The sequence below is a fragment of the Phyllobates terribilis genome, unplaced genomic scaffold (assembly GCF_046119375.1).
Source record: "Phyllobates terribilis strain yellow unplaced genomic scaffold, ASM4611937v1 Scaffold_3__8_contigs__length_932513732, whole genome shotgun sequence".
NCBI classification, from domain to species: Eukaryota; Metazoa; Chordata; class Amphibia; order Anura; family Dendrobatidae; genus Phyllobates; species Phyllobates terribilis.
This window is the reverse complement of record NW_027362763.1, coordinates 43,458,194-43,480,927: the sequence shown is the minus strand read 5'-3', so window position 1 is coordinate 43,480,927 and position 22,734 is coordinate 43,458,194. Positions and strand designations below refer to the sequence as shown.

Here is a 22,734-nt window from a genome sequence, read left to right as displayed (position 1 = left end):
CAGCAGACAGTATCAAACAGGATAGGATTAGATACACGGCTCAGCAGACAGTATCACACAGGATAGGATTAGATACACGGCTCAGCAGACAGTATCACACAGGAGAGGATTAGATACACGGTTTAGCAGACAGTATCACACAGGAGAGGATTAGATACACGGTTTAGCAGTCAGCATGGGATTAGCTGCCCTGCCCGAGTCTATTTCTAACAAACGCCCCGCCCCCTCCTGTGCGGCTGGCTGGAGGTGACGTCACTACGCGCGTGCTCTGATTGACGTTGTTACGCGCGTACGTCGCTCCTCGGTGACGTCAGGCTCGGGAGCGCGCCAGCTTCGGTTTGAATTGTGTCGCGGGAGCAGTTCGCGGTGTAACGGCAGAAGTCGAAAAAATGGAGAAGGCAGAAAGCAGCTTCAAGACTCCCTGTAAGGTGGAGACGGGCAGGAGCTCCGGTGAGAGCGGGACCCCGGGGAAGTCCATGTGTGTGGGGTGGAGAGCCGCGGGTGACGTCATAGCTTTTATAGCAGAAGCATTTAGAGTTTGACGTCACTATGCAGTATGGCTCAGTGCAATGTCACCAGTGATATATAAATGACGTCATCACACTGAGATATGAAATCATACTTATGTCTATTATACTGGGGGGGGGAGGTGATGTCATCATACAGTGATATGGGGGGGTGTATTATACTGGGGGGAGGTGATGTCATTATACAGTGATATGGGGGGTGTATTATACTGGGGGGGAGGTGATGTCATCGTACAGTGATATGGGGGGGTGTATTATACTGGGGGGAGGTGATGTCATTATACAGTGATATGGGGGGTGTATTATACTGGGGGGGAGGTGATGTCATCGTACAGTGATATGGGGGGTGTATTATACTGGGGGGAGGTGATCTCATCGTACAGTGATATGGGGGATGTATTATACTGGGGGGAGGTGATGTCATCATACAGTGATATGGGGGGTGTATTATACTGAGGGGAGGTGATGTCATCGTACAGTGATATGGGGGGTGTATTATACTGGGGGGAGGTGATGTCATCATACAGTGATATGGGGGGTGTATTATACTGGGGGGGAGGTGATGTCATCGTACAGTGATATGGGGGGGTGTATTATACTGGGGGGAGGTGATGTCATCGTACAGTGATATGGGGGGTGTATTATACTGGGGGGAGGTGATGTCATCATACAGTGATATGGGGGGTGTATTATACTGGGGGGAGGTGATGTCATCGTACAGTGATATGGGGGGTGTATTATACTGAGGGGAGGTGATGTCATCATACAGTGATATGGGGGGTGTATTATACTGAGGGGAGGTGATGTCATCATACAGTGATATGGGGGATGTATTATACTGAGGGGAGGTGATGTCATCATACAGTGATATGGGGGATGTATTATACTGGGGGGAGGTGATGTCATCATACAGTGATATGGGGGGTGTATTATACTGAGGGGAGGTGATGTCATCATACAGTGATATGGGGGATGTATTATACTGGGGGGAGGTGATGTCATCATACAGTGATATGGGGGGTGTATTATACTGGGGGGAGGTGATGTCATCGTACAGTGATATGGGGGGGTGTATTATACTGGGGGGAGGTGATGTCATCATACAGTGATATGGGGGGTGTATTATACTGGGGGGAGGTGATGTCATCATACAGTGATATGGGGGGTGTATTATACTGGGGGGAGGTGATGTCATCATACAGTGATATGGGGGATGTATTATACTGGGGGGAGGTGATGTCATCGTACAGTGATATGGGGGGTGTATTATACTGGGGGGAGGTGATGTCATCGTACAGTGATATGGGGGGGTGTATTATACTGGGGGGAGGTGATGTCATCGTACAGTGATATGGGGGGGTGTATTATACTGGGGGGAGGTGATGTCATCGTACAGTGATATGGGGGGGTGTATTATACTGGGGGGAGGTGATGTCATCGTACAGTGATATGGGGGGTGTATTATACTGGGGGGAGGTGATGTCATCGTACAGTGATATGGGGGGTGTATTATACTGGGGGGAGGTGATGTCATCGTACAGTGATATGGGGGGTGTATTATACTGGGGGGAGGTGATGTCATCGTACAGTGATATGGGGGGTGTATTATACTGGGGGGAGGTGATGTCATCGTACAGTGATATGGGGGGTGTATTATACTGGGGGGAGGTGATGTCATCGTACAGTGATATGGGGGGGTGTATTATACTGGGGGGAGGTGATGTCATCGTACAGTGATATGGGGGGGTGTATTATACTGGGGGGAGGTGATGTCATCGTACAGTGATATGGGGGGTGTATTATACTGGGGGAGGTGATGTCATCGTACAGTGATATGGGGGGGTGTATTATACTGGGGGGAGGTGATGTCATCGTACAGTGATATGGGGGGATGTATTATACTGGGGGGAGGTGATGTCATCGTACAGTGATATGGGGGGTGTATTATACTGGGGGGAGGTGATGTCATCGTACAGTGATATGGGGGGGTGTATTATACTGGGGGGAGGTGACGTCATCGTACAGTGATATGGGGGGTGTATTATACTGGGGGGAGGTGATCTCATCGTACAGTGATATGGGGGATGTATTATACTGGGGGGAGGTGATGTCATCGTACAGTGATATGGGGGGTGTATTATACTGGGGGGAGGTGATGTCATCGTACAGTGATATGGGGGGGTGTATTATACTGGGGGGAGGTGATGTCATCGTACAGTGATATGGGGGATGTATTATACTGGGGGGAGGTGATGTCATCATACAGTGATATGGGGGGTGTATTATACTGGGGGGAGGTGATGTCATCATACAGTGATATGGGGGATGTATTATACTGGGGGGAGGTGATGTCATCGTACAGTGATATGGGGGGTGTATTATACTGGGGGGAGGTGATGTCATCATACAGTGATATGGGGGGTGTATTATACTGGGGGGAGGTGATGTCATCGTACAGTGATATGGGGGGTGTATTATACTGAGGGGAGGTGATGTCATCATACAGTGATATGGGGGGTGTATTATACTGAGGGGAGGTGATGTCATCATACAGTGATATGGGGGATGTATTATACTGGGGGGAGGTGATGTCATCATACAGTGATATGGGGGGGTGTATTATACTGGGGGGAGGTGATGTCATCATACAGTGATATGGGGGGTGTATTATACTGGGGGGAGGTGATGTCATCATACAGTGATATGGGGGGGTGTATTATACTGGGGGGAGGTGATGTCATCATACAGTGATATGGGGGGTGTATTATACTGGGGGGAGGTGATGTCATCGTACAGTGATATGGGGGGTGTATTATACTGGGGGGAGGTGATGTCATCATACAGTGATATGGGGGATGTATGATACTGGGGGGAGGTGATGTCATCGTACAGTGATATGGGGGGGTGTATTATACTGGGGAGGTGATGTCATCGTACAGTGATATGGGGGGTGTATTATACTGGGGGGAGGTGATGTCATCGTACAGTGATATGGGGGGGTGTATTATACTGAGGGGAGGTGATGTCATCGTACAGTGATATGGGGGGTGTATTATACTGGGGGGAGGTGATGTCATCGTACAGTGATATGGGGGGTGTATTATACTGGGGGGGAGGTGATGTCATCATACAGTGATATGGGGGGGTGTATTATACTGGGGGGAGGTGACGTCATCGTACAGTGATATGGGGGGTGTATTATACTGGGGGGAGGTGATGTCATCGTACAGTGATATGGGGGGGTGTATTATACTGGGGGGAGGTGATGTCATCGTACAGTGATATGGGGGGGTGTATTATACTGGGGGGAGGTGACGTCATCGTACAGTGATATGGGGGGTGTATTATTCTGGGGGGAGGTGATGTCATCGTACAGTGATATGGGGGGTGTATTATACTGGGGGGAGGTGATGTCATCGTACAGTGATATGGGGGGGTGTATTATACTGGGGGGAGGGGATGTCATCGTACAGTGATATGGGGGGTGTATTATACTGGGGGGAGGTGATGTCATCGTACAGTGATATGGGGGATGTATTATACTGGGGGGAGGTGATGTCATCATACAGTGATATGGGGGATGTATTATACTGGGGGGAGGTGATGTCATCATACAGTGATATGGGGGGTGTATTATACTGGGGGGAGGTGATGTCATCATACAGTGATATGGGGGGTGTATTATACTGGGGGGGAAGTGATGTCATCGTACAGTGATATGGGGGGGTGTATTATACTGAGGGGAGGTGATGTCATCGTACAGTGATATGGGGGGTGTATTATACTGGGGGGAGGTGATGTCATCGTACAGTGATATGGGGGGTGTATTATACTGGGGGGAGGTGATGTCATCGTACAGTGATATGGGGGGTGTATTATACTGGGGGGGAGGTGATGTCATCATACAGTGATATGGGGGGGTGTATTATACTGGGGGGAGGTGACGTCATCGTACAGTGATATGGGGGGTGTATTATACTGGGGGGAGGTGATGTCATCGTACAGTGATATGGGGGGGTGTATTATACTGGGGGGAGGTGACGTCATCGTACAGTGATATGGGGGGTGTATTATTCTGGGGGGAGGTGATGTCATCGTACAGTGATATGGGGGGTGTATTATACTGGGGGGAGGTGATGTCATCGTACAGTGATATGGGGGGGTGTATTATACTGGGGGGAGGTGATGTCATCGTACAGTGATATGGGGGGGTGTATTATACTGGGGGGAGGTGATGTCATCGTACAGTGATATGGGGGGGTGTATTATACTGGGGGGAGGGGATGTCATCGTACAGTGATATTGGGGGGTGTATTATACTGGGGGGAGGGGATGTCATCATACAGTGATATGGGGGATGTATTATACTGGGGGGAGGGGATGTCATCATACAGTGATATGGGGGATGTATTATACTGGGGGGAGGTGATGTCATCATACAGTGATATGGGGGGTGTATTATACTGGGGGTAGGTAATGTCATCGTACAGTGATATGGGGGGGTGTATTATACTGGGGGGGAGGTGATGTCATCGTACAGTGATATGGGGGGTGTATTATACTGGGGAGGTGATGTCATCGTACAGTGATATGGGGGGGTGTATTATACTGGGGGGGGCGGTGATGCCATCGTACAGTGATATGGGGGGTGTATATATTTTGCCTGCACTGTCAGTAAATTCATAGTTTCATAGTTTATAAGGCCGAAAAAAGACAAGCGTCCATCCAGTTCAGCCTATTTCTTGTGCACTGCAGCTATTCCGCAGCGTTGATCCAGGGGAAGGCAAAAAAAACCATGCGGTATAGGCCAATTTACATCATTGAGGAAAAATTCACTTCCCGACACCAATCTGGCAGTCAGATTAAATCCCTGGATTAATTAACTATCACTAACCATAAGATGTAATTTTATTGTTCTCAAGAAAGGCGTCCAGGCCTCTCTTGAACTCATTAAGTGAGTTGGACATCACCACTTCCTCTCCCAGAGAGTTCCAGAGTCTCACGGCTCTGACCGTAAAGAATCCCCTTCTATGCTGGTGCAGAAGCCTCCTTTCCTCCAGACGCATAGTGTGCCCCCTCGTCTTTGTCACCATCCTTGGTATAAACAGGTCATGGGAGAGATCTCTGTACTGCCCCCTGATGTATTTATACATGTGTATGAGGTCTCCCCTAAGCCTTCTCTTTTCCAATGTAAATAGGCCTAATTTTGACAACCTCTCTGGGTATTCTAGTCCCTCCATTCCCTTTATTACCTTAGTCGCCCTCCTTTGTACCCTCTCTAGCTCCAATATGTCTTTCCTGAGCACCGGAGCCCAGAACTGTGCACAATATTCTAAGTGCGGCCTTACCAGCGCTTTATACAGAGGAAGAACAATGTTCTCATCATATGCCCCTATTCCTCTTCTGATGCATGCCATGACTCTATTTGCCTTCGCAGCTGCTGCCTGACACTGGGCACTCCAATTTAATTTGCTATTAACCAAGATGCCCAGGTCCTTCTCCATGTCAGATTTCCCCAACGGTTTCCCATTTAATATGTATGGGTGACTGCTGTTTTTCTTTCCCATGTGCATGACCTTACATTTATCGGCATTGAACCCCATTTGCCATTTTTTGGCCCAACTCCCCAATTTATCTAAATCCTCCTGTAGCTGTGCCCTATCCTCATCTGTATTAACTACTTTACAAAGTTTAGTATCATCTGCAAATATTGCTATTTTACTATGCAACCCTTCCACTAGATCATTAATAAATATATTAAATAATATAGGGCCCAAGACAGACCCTTGAGGCCCCCCGCTAGTAACCCTGACACCCCCTGAGCTTACTCCATTGATAACCACCCTCTGCTTTCTATCACTCAGCCAGCTATTTACCCACTTGCACACATTATCCCCCAGACCAAGCATTCTCATTTTATATACCAACCTTTTGTGTGGCACGGTATCAAACGCTTTGGAGAAGTCAAGGTCTACAACATCCACTGACTCTCCCTGGTCCAGCTGTGAGCTCACCTCCTCGTAGAAGGCGATCAGGAGCGATCCCTCATGAATCCATGTTGATATGGAGTTAGACAGTTATTATCATTAAGATATTCTACAATAGCGTCTCTAAGAAATCCTTCAAACAATTTACCCACTACAGACGTTAAGCTGACTGCTCTATAGTTCCCAGGGTCACTTTTAGACCCCTTTTTTAATATTGGTACCACATTTGCTTGGCACCAGTCTAGTGGGACAGTCCCTGTCCATAAAGAGTGCTTGAATATAAGATACAGCGGTCTGTCTATCACATTACTTAATTCTTTTAGTACCCGGGGGTGTATGTCATCTGGGCCTGGTGACTTGTCTATTTTGATATTATTTAGGCGTTTCTGAACTTCCTCCTGGGTTAGGTGGGTGATATTTAGCGGAGGGTTTACTTTATCACTCTCCATTTCCTCCGATATATTATACTGGGGGGAGGTGATGTCATCATACAGTGATATGGGGGGTGTATTATACTAGGGGGGAGGTGATGTCATCATACAGTGATATGGGGGGTGTATTATACTAGGGGGGAGGTGATGTCATCGTACAATGATACGGGGGTGTATTATACTGGGGGGGGTGATGTCATCATACAGTGATATGGGGGATGTATTATACTAGGGGGGAGGTGATGTCATCATACAGTGATATGGGGGGTGTATTATACTAGGGGGGAGGTGATGTCATCGTACAATGATACGGGGGTGTATTATACTGGGGGGGGGTGATGTCATCATACAGTGATATGGGGGATGTATTATACTAGGGGGGAGGTGATGTCATCATACAGTGATATGGGGGGTGTATTATACTAGGGGGGAGGTGATGTCATCGTACAATGATACGGGGGTGTATTATACTGGGGGGGGAGGTGATGTCATCATACAGTGATATGGGGGATGTATTATACTAGGGGGGAGGTGATGTCATCATACAGTGATATGGGGGGTGTATTATACTAGGGGGGAGGTGATGTCATCGTACAATGATACGGGTGTGTATTATACTGGGGGGGGAGGTGATGTCATCGTACAGTCATACGGCTGGTATATTCCTCTATTGCAGGATCCTCCACACAGTCCCCTTCTTTTGCCATCCCGGCCTCACCATTTATGAAGAAGTTTGGTTACGGCACCGGAGTCAGCGTCTATCTCATGAAAAGGTAAAGTCCATTGCATAAGACTCCCATCAAGAGCTGCACTTCTACTGTGTATATATTCAGAGTAATATACTTACACAGTCCTCCCATCAGCAGAATAGTGAGTGCAGCTCTGGGGTATAATACAGGATGTAACTCAGGATCAGTAATGTAATGTATGTACACAGTGACTGCACCAGCAGAATAGTGAGTGCAGCTCTGGATGATAATACAGGATGTAACTCAGGATCAGTAATGTAATGTATGTACACAGTGACTGCAGCAGCAGAATAGTGAGTGCAGCTCTGGAGTATAATACAGGATGTAACTCAGGATCAGTACAGGATCAGTAATGTAATGTATGTACACAGTGACTGCACCAGCAGAATAGTGAGTGCAGCTCTGGAGTATAATACAGAATGTAACTCAGGATCAGTAATGTAATGTATGTACAAAGTGACTGCGCCAGCAGAATAGTGAGTGCAGCTCTGGAGTATAATACAGGATGTATCTCAGGATCCGTAATGTAATGTATGTGCACAGTGACTGCCCCAGCAGAATAGTGAGTGCAGCTCTGGAGTATAATACAGGATGTATCTCAGGATCCGTAATGTATTGTATGTACACAGTGACTGCAGCAGCAGAATAGTGAGTGCAGCTCTGGAGTATAATACAGGATATAACTCAGGATCAGTAATGTAATGTATGTACACAGTGACTGCAGCAGCAGAATAGTGAGTGCAGCTCTGGAGTATAATACAGGATGTAACTCAGGATCAGTAATGTAATGTATGTACACAGTGACTGCACCAGCAGAATAGTGAGTGCAGCTCTGGAGTATAATACAGGATGTAACTCAGGATCAGTAATGTAATGTATATACACAGTGACTGCACCAGCAGAATAGTGAGTGCAGCTCTGAAGGATAATACAGGATGTAACTCAGGATCCGTAATGTATGTACACAGTGACTGCACCAGCAGAATAGTGAGTGCAGCTCTGGAGTATAAGCATTTTATTATTTTTTCATAGATCACCAAAAGGTCTGTCTCATTCCCCTTGGGCGGTGAAGAAGGTGAATAAACAATGTGATATGTCCAGTAAGAGCCTCTATGAGACGAGACTGAACAATGAGGCCAGAATTCTCAAAAACCTGAAACACCCGAACATTGTTGGTGAGTAGAAGGTATCTGTGGAGTCGGTGTTGTAATTCGGGAGATGTCAGTGAGATTTCTGTTGTGTGGTTGATGGAATAAACCTGGTAGTCTGGTTTCAGCTGCGGGTAATGGGTCCATCATCATCTCATGGTTTCCTATATCCAGTAGGGGGCGACGCTGGGTCCCCGGGGGGCTTCCTCTACTGCTGATGATGGCTGTCTGACCTCTTAGATGCAGCTGTTGCCATTGACCTCGATATCTCAGCAGTTGTCTGCCAATATTAGATTTCTTTCTGATTCCCTCGGTGTCTGGTGTCAGCTAATAGGGTTATCCAACTCCGAAAACATGAAACCTGTCTGGTGTGAACGCATCCTAACATGTGACCAGCTCACAAGGTGTATCACCTATCTCTCAGGTTACAGAGGTCTGACCAAGGCAATAGACGGCAGCTTGTGCCTCGCCATGGAGTACGGCGGAGAGAAGTCTCTGAACGACCTGATAGAGGAGAGAAGCGAGAAGAGTCTGGGCCCGTTCCCTGCCCACACCATCCTGAAGGTGGCGCTGAGCATGGCGCGGGGGCTGAAGGTAACGTATCACAGCTGTGCCCCCTGATAATGCAAGGGGAGCTCCAGGTCATTAGCCTGCTGCCCCCCATTATCATCTACTTGGCCCCACATGTAGCACTTTAATTACTTTTCTGCAGATTTCATTTAGTAACATAAATGTGGTCTTTTTGTAACTTAAATTCATGTATTTCTTCTCTTGTAATTATTTTTTGCCAAAATAGTTTCCTCTGAATATTTTGAACTGTTAGTCTTCTACATCCTCTGTGTATCACAGTACATAGCAGACTACTGCAGAATGAGCTACCTGTGAATCCGTCAGTGAGCTCTCCTTGGTCTGTAAGGCTCACCTCTTCTCCTGAGCAATCTTCTGTGATGGATTCTGACCAAAGCCTAAATCGTCTCAGTAGAGAGACCAAGTGTTACTGACCCAGGGTGGGCAATAAAACAGATCTGTAGGACACTGGCTTTCATTTAGTTTGGCAGCCAAGGACCACCAGCTCTGATCCAGGCCACTGAACGGGTCACGGATATCTCACTGTGTAGTTTGCTATGTACGGTGATACATAGAGGATGCAGGAGAAAGCTGTCAGAATTCCTTATAGAATGTGATGACAGAAATGAATTTTTGGCTAAAATACGTTTTTAATTTAAAGGAGTTTTCTGACGTCATTAAATTCAGGGAAAATAGAGGGGCTGCGTGACCCCCCGACAGCCTAATGACTGATATATCCGTCATGTCGCAGAATGAGCTCAGGAGCTGTTATACAACCGCCATCTGCCAGTTAGAGCAGCAATCGGAGCTGAGCTCTGATACATAGCAAAGACAATTACAATAATCTTGAACAAAAACGAGTCCGCGACTGGTACAGGAGGAGCGAGGACCCTGCCCCCGAGTGCTCACAGTCTACAAGGGATGGGTGAGGATACAGTAGGTGAGGGTAGAGCTGGTCGTGCAGCGGTATGGTGGAGCGAGGACCCTGCCCGCGAGGGCTCACAGTCTACAAGGGATGGGTGAGGATACAGTAGGTGAGGGTAGAGCTGGTCGTGCAGCGGTATGGTGGAGCGAGGACCCTGCCCGCGAGGGCTCACAGTCTACAAGGGATGGGTGAGGATACAGTAGGTGAGGGTAGAGCTGGTCGTGCAGCGGTATGGTGGTGCGGTGGTTACTGCAGGTTGTAGGCTTGTCAGAAGAGGTGGGTCTTCAGGTTCCTTTTTGAAGGTTTCCATGGTAGGTGAGTGTCTGATGTGTTGGGGGTAGACAGTTCCAGAGTAGGGGGGAAGCACGGGAGAAATCTTGTATGCGATTGTGGGAGGAGGGGAGTAGAGAAGGAGATCTTGTGAGGATTGGACGTTGCATGCAGGTATGTACCGGGAGACTAGGTCAGAGATATATGGAGGAGACAGGTTGTGGATGGCTTTGCATGCCAAGGGTAGGGTTTTGAACTAGAGTCTCTGAGCAATGGGGAGCCAGTGAAGGGATTGACAGAGGGGGGAGGCCAGGAATAGCGAGGGGACAGGTGGATTAGTCGACCAGCAGAGTTTAGGATAGATTGGAGGGTTGTTAGAGGGGAGGCCAAAGAGCAGGAGGTTGCAGTAGTCGAGGTGGGAGATGATGAGGGCATGCACTAGTGTTTTGCAGATTCATGGTTGAGGAATGTGCGGATCCGGGAGATGTTTTTGAGTTGGAGTCGGCAGGAAGTGGAAAGGGCTTGGATATGTGGTATGAAGGAGAGTTCAGAGTCCAGGGCTACCCTGAGGCAGCGAGCTTGAGGGACTGGGGAGAGTGGGCAGCCATTGACGTTGATGGATAGGTCAGTTGGGGGAGATGAATAAGACGGTGGAAAGATGATGAACTCTGTTTTATCCATGTTGAGTTTTAGAAATCTGGCAGAGAAGAAGGATGCAATAGCGGACGGACATTGTGGGATTCTGGTTAGTAAGGAGGAGATGTCGGGTCCAGAGAGGTAGATCTGTGTGTCATCAGCATAGAGGTGATAATGAAAGCCATGAGACTCTATGAGCTGTCCCAGGCCAAAGGTGTAGATGGAGAAGAGCAGAGGTCCTAGAACTGAACCATGGGGACACCAACAGATCGGGGGCGAGATGAGGAGGTGGTGCGTGAGTGGGAGACGCTGAATATCTGGTCTGTTAGGTACGAGGCGATAAAAGATAGGGTCAAGTCTGTGATGCCAAGAGAGTCTGTAGTAAGAGGCAATGGTCAACTGTGTCACAGGCAGATGACAGGTCCAGGAGGAGGAGGATAGAGTACCGTCGCTTGGATTTGGCAGTTCGTAGGTCGTTGGTGACTTTAGTCAGGGCAGTTTCAGTGAAATGGTGCTTTCGGAAGCCAGATTGTAGGTGGTCGAAGAGGGAGCAGGAAGAGAGGTGGGAGGACAGTTCGGAGTGGACATGTTGTTCCAGTAGTTTTGAGGCGTAGGGGTGAAGTGAAATGGGGACACAATTAAGCAAAAAATTATAAAGAGATGCCAAAGCATAGTAAAGATCCCTCAGGACCTCTTCCCACATCCACACAAATAGTTTTGTCAGAAAATTGCAAAATTGGGGATTTAAAATGTAACTTTTACTGAGTATTTTTCTTAAAAAGAGAATTTTTTTGGTAGACAAACATATTAAAATTGTAAGAGAGATCTGACTGATGACCCTTGTCCCTATAAGAGTACAATTATTGACAGTGGTCAAAATTATTAGGGTCTCAATACACATGAGTCCATATAGTGAATAGGCTCAATACATATAACATTTGAGTGTACAAAGGATTAAATAAGAAAGATCTCACCCATATTCAGTTTTGTCCTCTATGTCCTTTGTAGCTCCTCAGGATTCCCTGTTAGTGGTGGAGTTCTCATCGTTTATTGTCCCTGCCAGTCCCTATAGCTTAGAGATGGCCCTGAGACCCCAAGAACTCCCGCTCTTACAAGGGCAGTCCACAGCTGACCCTGTACTAGTACAGCCCTGAACTAGCCCTATTAGTGCCTCCCGACGCGTGTCTTCAGGGGATTGGCACATGCATCTCCACATCGGGAATAAGGGAAAAAGACCCACCCTCCAGATTATAGATGGGATAAACAGATAGTTGAGTAATAGAGAGTACACTCATTATATAGGGCAGTTTTAAGTGGGAACCTCCCCCACCCCATAGGTTTCCATACTAAGATTGGATCAATTTCAAATAATAACAGCCTCAAGGGCCAATCAGAGAAGTGTCCTACCCTCAAAAATGGTCCTATTTGAGAATATCGCTTAATCAAAATCAAATTGTTCCACATGACACCTAGGATTCGTAGTCTACATGTCTGGACATCGTGTGGAACGCAAGAGTGCGTTCCACACACGCTAACTGGTGTCATTTCCGGTGCGCGTGCGGGAGGAAAGACGTCATATCCGGTGTGTCATCGACCAACGCCACATCCTGTTCAGGTGGAACGCAATACGCGTACTGTGCTCTCCACCTGTGCGAGTCGCCGTCACATCTGGTGCGTCATTACCACCGACGTCACCTCCTGTCCAGGTGGAACGCATCGCATGCACTGTGCGCTCCACCTATGTGAATTTTGTGGAACGCATCGTGCGCTCCACATCATATTTGTCCCCATAAAAATAGGACTCCGTTGCGTGTTGAAAGGGCACCTGCCCCAGTGAGCGCAACCCACACTGATGGATATGCTCCAGCATCCATCAGTGTGGCGGGGGCCGCGGTCCAACGACTTATTGTCGCCCCCAAATCGCCACATGCGCACATTACCATTATACACATAAAGGGGCCTGCATTACTCAATTTGAAATACATTTCAGGCACCTTTATATATCAATGTTATAATGATTAGAACATGGACCATATAAATACTTTCTCAATTCATAATTAGGAAGGAACCAATTCTGAATCATATTCCATAAAAGGCAATTATATCTTTAATAAAAAGGTATTTTTAAGTTGGGTTCTGTCCTGGCATATTTAGAATTAGACGTATATACATCGTGCGTTCCACACGATGTCCAGACATGTAGACTACGAATCCTAGGTGTCATGTGGAACAATTTGATTTTGATTAAGCGATATACTCAAATAGGACCATTTTTGAGGGTAGGACACTTCTCTGATTGGCCCTTGAGGCTGTGATTATTTGAAATTGATCCAATCTTGGTATGGAAACATATGGAGTGGGGGAGGTTCCCACTTAAAACTTCCCTATATAATGAGTGCACTTTCTAATACTCAACTATCTATTTATCCCATCCATAATCTGGAGGGTGGGTCTTTTTCCCTTATTCCCGATGTGGAGATGCATGTGCCAATCCCCTGAAGACTCAGAATCCTGAAGACACGCGTCGGGAGGCACTAATAGGGCTAGTTCAGGGCTGTACTAGTACAGGGTCAGCTGTGGACTGCCCTTGTAAGAGTGGGAGTTCTTGGGGTCTCATGGCCATCTCTAAGCTATAGGGACTGGCAGGGACAATAAACTATGAGAACTCCACCACTAACAGGGAATCCTGAGGAGCTACAAAGGACATAGAGGACAAAACTGAATATGGGTGAGATCTTTCTTATTTAATCCTTTGTACACTCAAATGTTATATGTATTGAGCCTATTCACTATATGGACTCGTGTGTATTGAGACCCTAATAATTTTGACCACTGTCAATAATTGTACTCTTATAGGGACAAGGGTCATCAGTCAGTTCCCTTTCGGAGAAGTGAAATGGGGCAATAGCTAGACACGGAGGATGGCTCAAGGGAGGGCTTTTTGAGGTTGGGTGTGATCGAGTCATGCTTAAAGCATGAGGCGAAGACACCAGTTAGTGACAGGTTGAAGAGACGGGTTAGGGTTGGGATGATGAGTGTGGTGAGGTCTGGATGAGGTGGGACGGGATCGGGTCGAGTGCACAGGTGGTGAGATGTGTTTTGGAGGAGGAGAGTTGAGTCATTATGAGAAGGGGCTGTTGAAACATTAGGTAAAAGCTTTGCCTGATGGTGTCAATCTTCTGTTTGAGGAATGAGGCAAAGTCTTCGGCTGAGAGGAGAGGGAGGAAGTGCTGGGGGATGGAGGAGAGAATTGAAAGTGTTGAATAGCTGTTTAGGGTTGTGAGACAGAGGATATGAGAGATGAGAAGTAGGTTTGTTTTGCTGCAGTGACTGTAGACTTGAAGGTAGTAAGGGACTGTTTCAATGCGATGAAGTGCTCTTTGGAGAGGGAACCTTTTCCGTCTCCGCTCAGCAACCCTGGAGGCCCTTCGCAGTTCTTTAGTCAGGTTGGTGTGCCAGGGTTGCCTATTGATTGTGCGAGCTTTGGTATGTGAGGGGGGCGACCGAATCAAGAGCTGCAGCTGTTGTGGTGTTATATAAAGCAGCAGCAATGTCTGCATCGTGTAAGGAACTAATGTCTGTAAGAGGGAGGAGGGGCTCAGAAAGCGAGTGAAGGTGTTTGATATTTCTGCAAAAGTGTGCAAGTTTGTGAAATGGGAATTGTGGACCTGGAGAGGGCAGAGAATGTAAGTAGGTTGTGGTGAGGGAGAGGAGAGTTGGGGTATGTGCGCACGATGCAGATTTGAAGCAGAAATTTTCTGAGCGGTTTTGCCTCTCCCTGGCAGAAAAAAAACGCATGTACATTTTACATGCATTTTTTACATGCGTTTTTTGAAGCGTTTTAGTACATTGATGAATGCTTTTTGGAGCTAAATAAAGTTATTTGGTGAGACATTGCTTAAACCCTTGGATTACCATAGAACTGGGTGAGTATATTGGTTCATTTAAATGATTAAAGAATGTGTCTGCTGTAACTCAAATAAAGTGTTTGCTCTGTGTCTGTTTATTTAACTCTTTACTTTAAGTTTGGTCATGAAAAGGTCTGATTGACACCTTGTCATCACCAAACAAAAGAGCTGGGTGTCAGCTAGTCCCATTCACCCAATCTTCATTAGCATTTCTATTCATGTAATTTATGCGACTGCTGGGAGTTGCTAGTTTTAGCCTGGAAAGGTGCCATTAGGCAAACATGGTCCCTGGCCATTAAATAACATCTCACAGCTGGTTCATTAGCCGCTATGTCCCCCTGATCAGCACTTTGAATGCAGCATGTTTTTCTTGAGTCCAAAATGCGGTGTTTTAATACCGCACTTTTGTTGTCGGTACATGTGAATCTACCGCATATAATGACACTTCAATCGGTCAAAATCTGCAGTGGAGACTATCGTGTCCGCTACACAAATTTACATGCTGCGGGTGAGTTTGGGTACATGGCCACGGTCAGATGTTACAGCATAGTGGATGGGATCTCTAGAAATCCCATGTCCACTATGCGTGCATCAGAGGCTGCGGATCACCCGTGGACACTGACATGCAGCGCGTCTTTCAGGACCGCAGCATATCAAATTGTCTTGCAGAGTCGCTAGTCTCCGCAACAGAAACTTGACCACTAGAAAGTATTGAATGCGGTAAATCTGCAAGGTCCAGTGAACACATGTGGATTTACCTGCATTCAATAGAATGCAACGTTTTGGACGCAGAAAAAATTGTTTTCAAAGCGCTGCTACGTGCCCATAATATGAGTTATGGGCACAGAGCCTAAAATTAAAAAAAAAAAATGGTGTGGGCTCCCGCGTAATTTTTATAACCAGCAGAGGGAAAGCCGACCGCTGGGGGCTGATATTAGTAGCCGGGGAAGGGGCCATTAGCCAACAATGTTGGATAGTAATATCAGCCCACAGCTGTTTGATAAGCATTTACTGGCTAGATTACAGGGGGACCCCAGAAAGAAATGGACGTGGGGTCCCCCTATAAAATCTAACCAGCAAAGGCTAAACTAGTCAGCTGCAGGCTTATATTAATAGCCAGGGAAGGGGCCATGGATACTAGCCCCCTCCGTGGCTATTAATATCAGCAGTCCCAGAAATGGCGCATCCATAAGATGCCCCAAATCTGGCGCTTAGCCTCCGCTCTTCCCACTGTCCTGTAGCGGTGGCGAGAGGGGGTAATGGGGATGGGGTTCATGTCAGCCTTGTATTGGCGGCTGACGTGAAGCCCAAGTTAGTAATGGAGGGCGTCTATAAGATGCCCCTATTACTAACCGCGAGGTAAAATCGTCGCCGCTTTTTCAATAAAAGACATGGCCAGAATAAAGTATTTTAATGAAATAAAACACACACGCTTCTACAATTTTTTTTTTTATTACCCTCCGTCCGCGAAGCTCTCAATCTCCTGAAAAAAACATAAAAAAAACAAACAACCATATCCCTCACCCATCCGCCCTCAACGAAACAGTCCACAAGTGTCCCCCGTCAATCATGTCACTTCTACAGCAGTGACCTCAGCAATGTACACTGACAGGGGTGTAAAATCCCTCCTATCAGTATACCGGCTGCAGGAGGTCACTGGGGTTCATCAGCTGATCAGCCCCGGTGAACTTAACACCTTGGGAACATTCTTGCAAATGTTCCCAGGGTCAGGTGAGCATCAGAGTTGTACAGAGTGTACACTGCTGGTCCTGGCAACTCTGTACACTGCGGGGCACGAGCCCGCGCTCTGCAGTGTACCCCTGGCCGCTGGGGAGACAGCATCGCCGCCGGAGACCAGGAGGACACCGGGGGCCGCTGGACAGGTGAGTATAAAGGTTTATTTTTTTTCTTTTTACTACCGTGGGCTGGGAAGAGCTGCTCCTCCCATCCACGTCGCTCCCCGTGTTATCAGTAAGGAGATGGGAGAAAGTTCCACAGAGTCAACTATCACTGCAGCCCTCCACCAATCAGGCCTTTATGGCAGAGTGGCCCGACGGAAGCCTCTCCTCAGTGCAAGACATATGAAAGCCCGCATAGAGTTTGCTCAAAAACACATGAAGGACTCACAGACTATGAGAAATAAGATTCTCTGGTCTGATGAGTCGAAGATAGAACTTTTTGGTGATAATTCTACGCGGTATGTGTGGAGAAAACCAGGCTCTGCTCATCACCTGCCCAATACAATCCCACCAGTGAAACATGGTGGTGGCAGCATCATGATATGGGGGTGTTTTTCAGCTGCAGGGACAGGATGACTGGTTGCAATTGAAGGAAACATGAATGCGGCCAAGTACAGAGATATCCTGGATGAAAACCTCTTCCAGAGTGCTCTGGACCTCAGACTTGGCCGAAGGTTCACCTTCCAACAAGACAATGACCCTAAGCACACAGCTAAAAACAAAAAGGAGTGGCTTCAGAACAACTCTGTGACCATTCTGGACTGGCCCAGCCAGAGCCCTGACCTAAACCAGAGCATCTCTGTACAGACCTGAAAATGGCTGACCACCAACGTTCACCATCCAACCTGACGGACCTGGAGAGGATCTGCAAGGAAGAACGGCAGAGGAACCCCAAATCCAGGGGTGAAAAACTTGTTGCATCATTCCCAAGAAGACTCATGACTGTACTAGCTCAAAAGGGGGCTTCTACTCAATACTGAGCAAAGGGTCTGAATACTTATGACCATGTGAGATTTCAGTTTTTATTTTTTAATAAATTTGCAAAAATTTCTACATTTCTGTTTTTTTTCAGTCCAGATGGGGTGCAGAGTGCACTTTAATGAGAAAAAAATGAACTTTTTAAAATTTACCAAATGGCTGCAATGAAACAGAGTGAAAAATGTAAAGGGGTCTGAATACTTTCCGTACTCACTGTATATAATATATTGGGTACAGAAGTACAATGCAGGATGTGCTGTAAATGTTTTCATAAGATTTTGGGTAAGTTTATGAAATGTCTGTTCTGTTCCTGATTGAAGGATTTGGGCTTTTAGTTGAGATGAATCTGTGCTGCACTTTATGTACATGCTCATTAGTGACCGGGGCTGTGGAGTCAGAAGTCAGGGAAACTGAGGATTATGAGTCTGTGTTTTGGCTTACCGACGCCACAGCCCTGCGAGGAAGGAAAGTTTGTTAGTAATGAAAATGTAGGAAAGTTTGTTGCAGATGGAGCGAGCGTTCCATAAGAGCTCCTGTTAGAGGGACTGGGGAAGCGAGGGCTGGGCGGATGGGTATGAGGTCAGAAGGGTTGCTGAAATTTGTGATAGATGGTGGATGAGAGGTAGAAGTGACCGTGGGGATGTGGTGAGGGAGGATTGGGAGAGATATTGCCTGCAGTGAGGAGGAGCAGAGAAAGGTTTAGTAGGTGGGAGCAGGACAGGACATGAGATGGCTGTCTGTGCTTAGAGACACAGGATTGAATGTTCAGGAACAGTTCTGAGGAGGAGGTGAGATGAATGGGGGAGGATGGAGGGAGAGAGAACCAGTTCCTTACTAGGTTTAAGGATTTAGGGGGGTTAGTAGAAAGTGAAGGACTATAGAGGGTGATAATGGAAACAAACAGAAACATTGTTTACTTTGACTGAGCATCCAGTTCCCTTCTAGTTAAATTCTGGTCTAATTCATTGCAGTACACTTATATGATGCACTTAGAAGTTGCACCGGCCAGACCTTCCTGGCAGCGCTCACAAAGTCCGCATTGTTTTTGTATTCACTGTCAGTTCCAAGTCCCGGTGCTCCCAGGCCGGCTCTTCTGCGGACCGATGGGGAGAAATCCTTCACGACATGATAGCGGACTGCTGATGGGTTGCCTGGCTGCCATGTTGGTCCTCTTTGTGCAGACAGTCATTTTTTTGCTATATACTTGCAGTATGATTGTACTGAATATAGAGGGAGTGATCAGACATCGTAGGTTCAACATCCCCCACAGAAATTTAAAAAAAATAAAAATAAGTTTGGCATCATCTCATTCGTATAAATATGCTTAACTCATGCGGTAAAGAACAATGGCTCACACCGCCCCAGTGACGGGAAAATAGTCACACGTCTCAGACAATGAGAGCGCCCTCTACCTGTCATACTGTCTCTGCACAGTAGGGGTTGTCGTTGGCCGGGCCTGTATTCATTTACTACATTCTATGGGATCGTCTTATTCTTACTTTCCTTTCAGTATCTGCACAACGATAAAAACATCCTGCACGGAGACATCAAATCCACCAACGTCGTCATCAAGGGCAACTTCGAGTCCATCAAAATCTGCGACGTGGGGGTGTCGCTGCCGCTGGATGAGAACATGATCAGTGAGTACTGTGGAAGCCCCATGGAGGACTGCGGGGTCAGGTCCTAAAATTCAGCCCCTCCTTGTGGGATAAGGAACCTGCACCCCTCTCCTTAGGAGATAAGTTGTGACCCTCCCATCTGTCTGCATACATTTTACTTGCAGAAGTGCTGCACCCCTCCATGTAGTCGCAGCAGGGCGATGTGATATGAGGGCACGACAGCTGCTCCCTCTGCCCAGCAGAAGCCCTGTACGCAGGGCCGGCTCCAGGTTTTTCTGGGCCCCGGGCGACAGAGTCTCAGTGGGCCCCTTTAACATGCCCCCTTATAACGCTTCATACAGAATACTTGCCCCAATAAAACGCTCAATACAGGATACTGGTCCCCTTATTACGCTCCGTACAGGATACTGGCCCCCATATAATGCCCTATGCAGGCTGTCACCCCCCCATATAATGCCCCATGCAGGATGTCACCCCGCCCCCCCCTCATAATGCCCCATGCAGGATGCCACTGTCCCCCCCCCCCCCCCCCCCATATAATGCCCCATGCAGGATGTCACTTCCCCTCCCCCCTCCCCCTCCCATATAATGCACCATGCAGGATGTCATTACCCCCCCCCCCCCCATATAATGCCCCATGCAGGATGTCACTCCCCCCCCCCCCCCATATAATGCCCCATGCAGGATGTCACTTCCCCTCCCCCCTCCCCCTCCCATATAATGCACCATGCAGGATGTCATTACCCCCCCCCCCCCCATATAATGCCCCATGCAGGATGTCACTCCCCCACCCCCCCCCCATATAATGCCCCATGCAGGATGTCACTCTCTTCCCCCCCCTCGCATATAATGCCCCATGCAGGATGTCATTCCCCCGTCCCATATAATGCCCCATGCGGGATGTCACCCCGCCCCCCCCCCCTCATAATGCCCCATGCAGGATGCCACTCCCCCCCCCCCCCCTCCCATATAATGCCCCATGCAGGATGTCACCCCGCCCCCCCCCCTCATAATGCCCCATGCAGGATGCCACTCCCCCCCCCCCCCCCCTCCCATATAATGCCCCATGCAGGATGTCACCCCGCCCCCCCCCCTCATAATGCACCATGCAGGATGTCATTACCCCCCCCCCCCCCCATATAATGCGCCATGCAGGATGTCATTCCCCCGTCCCATATAATGCCCCATGCCTCCATGCATTAAAAAAAAAAAAAAATCAAATACTCCGCTCACTCCTCCTCACCTGCTGCCGCTGCTCCGGACTCCTCAGCCGTGTTGCCGGCGTCTTCCCGCTCTGCGTTGTGACTGCTCAGCAGAGGATGCGGTGTAAAGACGTCACCGTGCCCTCTGACCTGAGACGTCTCAGGGAGCGCAGAGTGGGAAGACAGCGGATCTGCGGAGGCACGGGGAGAGGTAAGTATCCGGCTGCTGGGGCCATGGGCAAGCGGGGGGAAGGGCGGGCGCTGACACCGCTCTCCTCCGCCCATAGCGCGGCGGGGTGTCCGATCGCGAGTGGGCCCCCTCGCCTGATCAGGGCCCCGGCATTTGCCCTGCATGTATGACCTCCTGCTGGGAGAGATTACAGAATTTTCTTTTTTCTTTCTTGTCCAGACTAGTCTTCCTGTACGAGTTTCACTATTAGTGTCTCCGTCTCGGTTTTCACCTGACTTTTCTTCCTGTACTCGTTTCACTATTACTCTTCCTTGCGTCTAGTGAGTGATCCAGAGGCGCATTACATTGGCACAGAATCCTGGAAACCCAAGGAAGCTCTGGAGGAACACGGGGTCATCACCGATAAGTCTGACATCTACGCCTTTGGTTTGACTCTGTGGGAGATGATGACCTTGACCATCCCTCATTTCAACCTGCCACCAGAAAGCAGCGACGACGATGATGATGATGAAGGTGGGTGTTGTAAGGACCCAGCAGTGTAGGACGCTCCAATCTTGGTCACTTTCTGATCCCTTCTTCTGTTGGTTCGCAGACGACTCTTTTGATGAAGACGACTTTGGCGAAGACGCCTACTTCGAAGCCCTGGGGACACGGCCACCGCTCAACGCAGATGAGCTGGACAACTCCTACCAGCGGGTCATCGAACTGTTCTTCATGTGCTCCAGTGAGGACCCTAAAGAAAGACCCTCTGCTGCACTGATCGTGGAGGCCCTACAGGCGGAGAATATCCAATGATTACTTTATAGGCCGCCGTAGACCTGCCAAGTCCCCCGGTTTTAGTTTTAATGCTGCATCTTCCACAGAAAGTGTTTCCAGCAGTTGTGTTAAGACTGTTATATTGTTACAATAAGCGAAGATATAGAGGAGATGGTGAGGATGAGGAGAAAATAAAAGATAGAGAGCGCCCCCAGAGGAGAGGGAGAGGAAGAGGACTGCACCTCAGATACAGATGTTTGTAGAGTTGTAAAGGGGTTTTGTTTTTATGTTGTTTTGTCTTATATTAATGTTTATAAGTGTCTCTATATATATTCACATAATAAAACGTGTACTAGTCTCTTACCAAAAGTAACTCCTTGTATGGCGATCATTATATTCTGTGCGATAATACACTGCACACACTACCAAGCGCTCTGCAGCACAAGTTACTATAGCAGTTATATTCCTGCACATAGGGGCAGTATTATAGTAGTTATATTCCTGCACATAGGGGCAGTATTATAGTAGTTATATTCTTGTACATAGGGGGCAGTATTATAGTAGTTATATTCTTATACATAGGAACAGTATTATAGTAGTTATATTCTTGTACATAGGAGCAGTATTATAGTAGTTATATTCTTGTGCATAGGGCCAGTATTATAGTAGTTATATTCTTGTACATAGGGGCAGTATTATAGTAGTTATATTCTTGCACATAGGGAGCAGTATTATAGTAGTTATATTCTTGTACATAGGAGCAGTATTATAGTAGTTATATTCTTGTACATAGGGGGCAGTATTATAGTAGTTATATTCTTGTACATAGGGGGCACTATTATAGTAGTTATATTCTTGTACATAGGGGGCAGTATTATAGTAGTTATATTCTTGTACATAGGAGCAGTATTATAGTAGTTATATTCTTGTACATAGGGGGCAGTATTATAGTAGTTATGTTCTTGTACATAGGAGCAGTATTATAGTAGTTATATTCTTGTACATAGAGAGCAGTATTATAGTAGTTATATTCTTGTACATAGGAGCAGTATTATAGTAGTTATATTCTTGTACATAGTTATATTCTTGTACATAGGAGCAG

General features: G+C 47.4%; 1 protein-coding gene across 1 annotated transcript; it reads left to right on the top strand.

The window, feature by feature from the left end:
- Window positions 1-276: 276 nt before the first annotated feature.
- On the top strand, window positions 277-22,005 carry PBK (PDZ binding kinase). Its single transcript, XM_073672919.1, has 7 exons — window positions 277-450; window positions 7,622-7,718; window positions 8,727-8,869; window positions 9,267-9,436; window positions 19,376-19,505; window positions 21,198-21,389; window positions 21,469-22,005. The coding sequence occupies exons 1-7, from the start codon at window positions 390-392 to the stop codon at window positions 21,669-21,671; spliced, it is 996 nt and encodes a 331-aa protein (XP_073529020.1). The 5' UTR covers window positions 277-389; the 3' UTR covers window positions 21,672-22,005.
- The last annotated feature ends 729 nt before the right edge of the window (window positions 22,006-22,734 follow it).